This window comes from Cantharellus anzutake, assembly GCF_015039405.1.
Source record: "Cantharellus anzutake strain C23 chromosome Unknown EI90scaffold_1, whole genome shotgun sequence".
Taxonomy (NCBI): Eukaryota; Fungi; Basidiomycota; class Agaricomycetes; order Cantharellales; family Hydnaceae; genus Cantharellus; species Cantharellus anzutake.
In genome coordinates, this window is record NW_024066951.1 from 3,113,198 (window position 1) to 3,120,885 (window position 7,688).

The 7,688-nt window shown below is 52.0% G+C and overlaps 1 protein-coding gene across 1 annotated transcript; it reads left to right on the forward strand.

The window, feature by feature from the left end:
* Window positions 1-275: 275 nt before the first annotated feature.
* EI90DRAFT_3165904 (uncharacterized protein) lies at window positions 276-1,535 on the forward strand (the record flags this gene model as incomplete). Its single annotated transcript, XM_039066297.1, has 3 exons — window positions 276-317; window positions 369-1,154; window positions 1,205-1,535. The coding sequence occupies 3 exons, from the start codon at window positions 276-278 to the stop codon at window positions 1,442-1,444; spliced, it is 1,068 nt and encodes a 355-aa protein (XP_038924193.1). The 3' UTR covers window positions 1,445-1,535.
* Between the last annotated feature and the right edge of the window lie 6,153 nt (window positions 1,536-7,688).

A 7,688-nucleotide genomic window follows, 5' to 3' on the forward strand; every position in this document is an offset into this window, starting at 1 on the left:
TCTGGAATGAGGGAAACCGAGATAGCGGAGCATCCGTCCGCATCAAACTTCCGATCATGAATGCCCTGCAAAATGTTTATCCTATTCAAGCTCGTCCTTACATGAGAGCTGCCGCCACCACATACGACATTAGTACTGTGAGATCTGGGTCAGATCCCCAGACATCAGAGCCACCACAATTCCCGAGCTGCATTCCTTCGACATTCACCGCGCCACAGACAGAACTTAAAGAGCTAAGGCCTGACGGCCTCGATCATGTACTAGTGGACCGTAACATGGAAGATCTAGAAGTCCTTAAAGCGCTTAAGAATGCTTGGGTACCTTCCAAGGCACCCCATAGTCTGTGATTCACGGATTATACTGAACAGGTCAGCCTAGTCAAGGGACCGGGCTTGAACTCAGCTAAGGAAACGTCGACTGAGATGGAATGTTTTCCATTCCCCATGCGCGATTCTGGTCTCGTATACGCTTCAAATTTCCCTGAGCCGGCAACCCAAGTGACATCCTTGACTGCACTACCGGAGCAAAAGCTTAAAGAGCCAAGGCCTGACGGCCTTGACTATGTTCTAGAAGGACGGGAAGCAGCCCATGCTGAGGATTCAAGAGCTGCTGCAGGTCCCTTGGCTTTGTCTGGTCCGAATTCCGCGGGAATTGTCGAGCATGTCGATACCGCTAAGGGAATGGCTGCAGCACAAGATTTTGCGTGCATGCATCATGAGCCCGTTGTCGCAGAGTTATTGCCTGTAACCGCTCAGAACTCAGAGACTGGATGCACCGTTGTCAAGCCTGAATCAACGGAGGCAGAAATGATAGCTTGCATCGCACCGAAGTCCTTCACTGGACTTGAAACCTGTTTTCTGGTTAACTTCTTGACTGCTCAAGAGAAGCCTGTTGTCCACGCCGAAGTCACTGAAGTCATACACCCGCCAGAAGGCTGTGAACACTCCAGCGGGAGCCATGAGGATTCCTTTTGCCGATCCCAAGAGCTTAGCTCCAACAGTTATGACAATCGTGTCAGGAATTCAGATCTGGAGTTCCCTCCAAGCCAGCCGCGATGGTTAGGACCGCATATGGTAGACAAGAGACTTCGCAGCGGCGCCCTTGTGTTGCAAGAATTAGATGGCGAAGAGCCAATAATCCGAGAACCCGTTAAGGTTATGAGGAACCAGACAATGAGGCAAATTATGCGTCCTACGCCACTAAGTCTAGGCACCCGATGCCACCCAAGCCCTGGGAGCTCAAGGGCAAGAAGCTAGCTGAGTATTGGCAAAAGAAATACGAGCGCGTGCATGCCAGAGCCGAGAGTCCAAACCTGAGGCTCCCTCCAAGCCAACGCGGATATGAACTCGAGAGGTTCATTGACACACGATTTCAGGATTTCCGCCATGCCACTCAGCTTAAGGAAGACAGTGACCTGAAGACTTTCCCCCCCTGGCCCCCCTGACCTGTTTTATTGGTTATCCCGGGGCAGGAAGGGCTCTTATATTCTTCAAAATTCTTATTCCACGCGAAGTGATCCTGAGCATAAGTTAGAAGTCAAGTTATTATTGGGCGGGCCGACTATTGAGGTTATACACTCGAACAAAAGCCCCATGCTCGTTGCCGCTCCCGCCACTGAGACCAGTGGCCCAACTAATGGCAAAACCCCCTTGAAAATAACGCAATGCGAGATCAACCATCACTGTTACGGATACGGAGTCTCCAACGACCATATCCGTTGCATGGTCAAAGACTTCCCCTCTCTATCGTTCCTCCCCTCTTTCTCCCTTCTGCCCTCTATCCCGATACCCTATCCTCCTTACCCGTTCTACCCCTTTCCCCCCCCTTGTGCAAAGCTTTCCCCATTGGGGTTTTGGTGCTGGCCGAGGTTATTTGTGTTTCGCGGGATTTCCTGCGACCTTACCATTTGTAGATAGTCACGCATCTTGTACGGAAACCACCGAAGGCGGTTCCCGCTAACTAACAACTGCTCTACAACTGTCTCGTGTACCATCTTCTGTAACAACCCTCCCTGTGACTCAACTGAACCTGTGTGACTGTACAACTCTCAATATGTCTTATAAGTCTGGTTATATCGAGTCCTCTAACGGCCCTCACCGCGAGAACTCGAGGTCGAGAGTTGAAGACTCTCGACATGTGTATCGTCCTATCGAATCTGTACCCTATGGGTCCTCATCACTCCGCTCTCCCCCCAGTACTCAACATACGACGTCACCTCACGATCATGGAGATCGTGAATACTTTGAGGCCCACCTTCCTGTGATGCCGGCACGTTTGCTACGCGAATGCCAAGTCGCCGCCCATCCACTGTCTGTTCCCTCCTTCGCCAGTCATCATGTTTCCCCGCCAACGGTACGTTCCCTTTGGGAACGCCAAGTCACCGAAGGCCCTACTAGTCAGTCCTCATTGCACGCTTATGACATCAACCTGCTACCAGTACGTTCGCACTGCGAACGCCAAGTACCCGATGGCAACTATATGAAGTTCTCACCCATCTCACAAGTCGTGACCTCGCACACGGTACGCTCCATTGAGGAGCGCCAAGTACCCATGGTTGACCCATCCATCCTGGCATCTCCAACTACCTACCATCAATCCCTTAATAGCTCACTACATCACCAATCGCGATCGATGGGAATTCGATCGTCCACCCCCAGGCAAGACTGGGATCACTCATCGATTACATATCCTGTTATGGTACAGACCAGATATGACCTCACTCATCCCACTATAAGAACGGATCGAGGAATGGGGAATTTCCCCCATCCCCGTAACATTGGTGCCCCAACCCCGGTGCGAGAAACTCGCACCATGCCACCAAAGACGGTGTCCCTGTTGGGAGACGAACCAGTCACCCCAGCCCAAGTGACACACGAATTGTATCCTCCTTCCCGCCCCACGAGGATTAGTCAGTCAGATTGTAGATCCAATTCAAGAGATACCTCGCTGGTAGGCGAAGACGTGCATTCCTCGCCCGGCGCATTCCTACGACAACAAGCTCTCAGGCAAGTCATCGAAGCTCTTGGAGAGTTTGAAGGTGGAATTTTTGAGGATTTGAATAACTACATGAAACATATACGAAATTGGCATCATCTCGCTCCTGCTGATCTCGAGAAAGAGTCTGTTGGAGCCGGTCTCGAAGGAGAGCCATTGAGATATCGACTAGGGACCATATGGCGGGTTGAGCTAACCAACCTGCTCATGAAAATCACCGAGTTCACCCAGCTAGCCACCAAGGCCAACTTAGCCGCAGGTGATTTTGTAGTGGATCCCCGAGGCGACCTTGCCCTGATATTCACCATAAGAGGATGGTCGTCGCCTAAGGAGTTCAGCATTGCATGGAACTTCCTAGACCAGCGTTTCAATTCCTTCGAAAAACATTTCGATGCCATCAAGAAGGCTGCTCATCCTTCATGGGAATTCGACAAGTCGCGCATGAGTGGATTCAGGTTGGCGAATGTCTCGCCTGCCAAGTTTATGGATCCTGGGCAAGTTGAGGAGGCGTGGTCGACCAAAATGCGACCCACTCGGCAACCTGAAGCCCTCCCGTTGGGATGGACTACATTTGAGGATCTCATATCTCCCGCAGAAGAGACCACTTTCGTTTGTAAACGCACCCTACCGTCCAGGGCCTTCCCGGTGCCTAGACCAAGCATTAATGTTGCTGCAGGGATGCTACTCAGAGACGAGCCCTCGATGCCATTCGTCACAGTTCATCAAGAGACCAACGCTTTCGAGAACCCCAAGGAGAACGTGGGTTACACGGAATTTGTGAAAGGTCTGAAGGTCGGAAGGAAGACAGAGCTGGGACCTGTCGAGGAGAGACTTGATCCCGACAACCGTGGACCCGAACCCCCTCGTGTCCCTCACCATCCAGTGAATGAAGGACCCATTGGATCCAGAGATCCAGGTCATGATCCAAGACAACCACCTCCCGACCCCTGGCAGCTGCCACCACGAGGTGCGGGTCCACCACCCCCATCAGGACCACCACCTCCACCTGGACCACCTCCTCCGCCCGGTGGGGCTCCATACCCAGGGCACATTCTACCCATCAGATACGCTGGGGCACTGCCCCCTCCCCCGCCTCCCGGACCTGGAGCGTTGGCAGCGCCTCAGCAGAATCCTGGATACAGACCTCCTCCTCTTGACCACACACAACCTTACGTGGATCGCAAATATACTGCGTCAGACTTCCTGGAGTTCGATGGTTTGATCGACAGCTATATAACGTGGTGCAGCATATGTCGGAACCTGGCCAGGCACTCGCCTGCTTTCGCCCAACAAATGACCCACGTACTTCCTGATCGTTTCAAGGGTGCTATGGCAGACTGGTGGTCGACTGTACCGGTCACCGACAAGTTGTATTTTACCACCAATTGGGAAGATCTACACGGATATGTGCTACATTTCTTCTTAACACCCGCCTTCCTCAACAAGATTCGAGATCGATTCCACACTTGTAGCCGTAAGGGTGAAAGGTACTCTAAGGAGTCCCCGCACGACTTTGCGACACGCAAACTACGACTCCTACGCATCCTATATCCACTCGCCGATGTTCCCGGACCAGAGGTCTTGAGGGGCGAGGCCCAAAGACTTCTAGAAGACATCCCAAAGGATGGTGGGCCCATCTCAACATCGATCAGGTCAACACAGCCGAGGAACTCTTACAGCTGACTAAACTTAAGCATGACAAATTAGTAGCTAGCGACGAGTTCAGTATTGACGCTTTAGCAAACCGAGTCGCCCACATTAATTTGGAGAGGAATAAATGCGGAGGAGACTGTGTCAAGACCAGAAGCGTCGCCGTCGCATCCGGAAGCCAGACCTACCCTATGAGCGACTTCAAGTTGCGGAAGAAACCGCCCAGACCGTGTCGGCACTGTGGAAGTGCGAACCATTGGGACAACGACTGTCCCCCTAGGAAGGCTGATTGAGCCAGGAATGACCGTAAGGAACGTGACAACTCGTCCAAGTCGGAAAGTACCTACTGACGGGCTTATGCTGCCTTAGTGGAAGGTCAGGAAGCAGAATTCGCAGTGGCCTACACAGAGTTTTGTACCCTGTCCAATTCCGAATCGTCGGACATACCTGACATAGATAATGCCGAAGATTCTTCCTTTTCTTACATTGCGGCCTGTACATGGAAGAAGATCCTGCCTGACGAGAGACTCATTGGGGCTGCCCTGGTCCCAGGTGAGATATATGAAGCCCGTAAGATATTCGAGCGACCCCCAGGTCAGCAGTCCTTAGGATCTGATGCATGTCGAGTCCGTTGTCGTATCAACGCAATAGACGGGATCGAGATAGAAGCGTTGGCCGACTCTGGGGCAGCCTGCACGCTAATATCGACTGACCTGTACGACTGTATTAAAGGAGAAGGCACCTGCATTAAGCAAGGATTGAAATTGAATTTGGTTTAGCTAACAGGGAAGGCTAAATGCCAAGGCTACACGACGATTGACTTATACCTACCCTCACAACGAGGTCACGTCCTGTTGTGGGGTGGAAGCTTACGTAATCAAAGGGATGACCATCCCTCTGTTAATAGCTGAAGACGTGCAGACAGCGTTCCAGCTGCATACCATGCGTCCACCTGAACGAGAATTCTGGCAAGTGGCAGACTCAGACCACCAGGTTCCCCTCAAGAGCCAGATTCATCACGCGCCTGCCTATCCAGTTATAGCCGGACCTTCTCATTCTCGAGAACCTAAACGAGTGAACATCTCGGGTATGGGTCGACTAAAAATCAGGGAGGATGTGACCTTAGAACCGTACACAGTCCGCCTGGTTGGGGTCACTGGTAACCTCGACCACAACTCGGGGTACGCCTCGTCGAAGGACGGAGGATGGGATGGAAGCAGGGTGACTGTCTGCCACCTCCAACCATGCTCGTAAACACCGCCCATCCCTTTAGGCTGCCCTTGACCAATCCAAACCCATACCCGATCAAAGTCCAGAGCGGGACAACGATAGCATCCATGTGCAATCCCAACGAGGATCTAGATGGCGCCGAACAACTAAGCGAGCCTCAGATCCGTGAGTTCCTGAGTAAAGGACTATTAATACAGGCTGTCGTAGCGGAAGCCAATGTCCTGGGACAACCTGAGGAAGCCCATGATATGACGGAGCTTTAGTCGGACCAAAGACGGCGGAGACGATACCTGGAGATGAGGTCCTTCCTGAAACCTTGGTGGATGTGGTAGACGTAAACCCAGAGTTATCGCCTGTAGAAAAGGAGCAGCTCCGAGCCTTGGTGCAGAAGCACGAGAGGGCCTTCGCTACGGCTGGGAACCTGGGACGATATGATGCCCGCATGCATATATCATTAAAAGAAGGTGCGAAACCCATCTCGCTTCCACCATACCACGCCTCCCCTCTGAAAAGAGAGATCATCGATAAACAGTTAGACACCTGGTTAGAGATGGGAGTGATCGAGCCGTCCCAGAGTCCCTGGGGCGCCCCGGTTATAATCGTCAGCCAAAGAGGGAAGAATAGGCTCTGCGTGGATTGGCGAAAACTGAATGAGGTCACAATCCCGGACGAGTTCCCCATTCCAAGACAAACGGATATTCTACAGGCCCTTTCCGGTTCCCAATATATGTCAACCTTCGACGCGCTATCAGGGTTTACGCAATTGGAGTTCGATCAGGAATCGAGAGACAAAACGGCCTTTCGTACCCATCACGGATTGTTTCAATTTACGAGGATGCCCTTCAGGTGGCAAAACGGCCCACCTGTGTTCCAAAGAGTCATGCAGGAAGTCCTAGCTCCTTTCCTGTGGCAATTCGCCCTAGTGTACATCGACGACATCGTAGTATATTCCACGTCTTTCACCCAACACTTGACACATATAGATCGAGTTCTTGATGCTATAAAGAGGGCTAACCTTACGCTTTTGCCGCCCAAGTGTCATTTAGGATACCAGAGTTTGTTGCTACTGGGTCAAAAGGTATCCCGCCTGGGACTCTCCACTCACAGGGAAAAGGTGCAAGCCTTACTGGAGATCGAAGAACCCCAAAACAGGAAGGCACTGCGCACCTTCCTTGGAATAGTGGTTTACTTCTCCTTGTTCATACCTCAATATTCACTCATTGCCAGACCCCTTTTCGACTTATTGAAAGATGGGGCTCCCTGGATCTGGCACGAGCCGTGCAAACAAGCCTTCTCATTGTTGAAATACGCCCTAGCCACAGCTCCGGTCAGGGGACACCCCATGAAAGGGTTGGGTTATAGGCTCTATACTGATGTGTCTGACGTAGCTTTGGCGGGTACGTTACAGCAGATACAGCCGATGACTATTAAGGACCTCAAGGGGATGCGCGCCTACAAGAAGTTGAAACTCGCATATGATCCGCAGGAGCAGATCCCTGAGTTGGTAAAGAAGTTGAACGCCGGGCGAGATGATCGCCCCCTACCTGCACAGTGGGCATCTGCTTTCGAAGAATCTACCGTCCAGGTGGAAAGGGTTATCGCCTATTGGAGTCGAACGTGCAAGGGTCCCGAGACCTGATACTCGGCAACAGAGAGAGAAGCCTTACCAGCTAAGGAATCGTTAGTCAGGTTCACGCCGTTCATCGAGGGCGAGGACCTACTCCTAATCACGGACCACGCGGCACTGCAATGGGCGAGGACTTTTGAAAACTACAATCGTCCCCTAGCGGCATGGGGTCTAGTCTTCGCAGCAT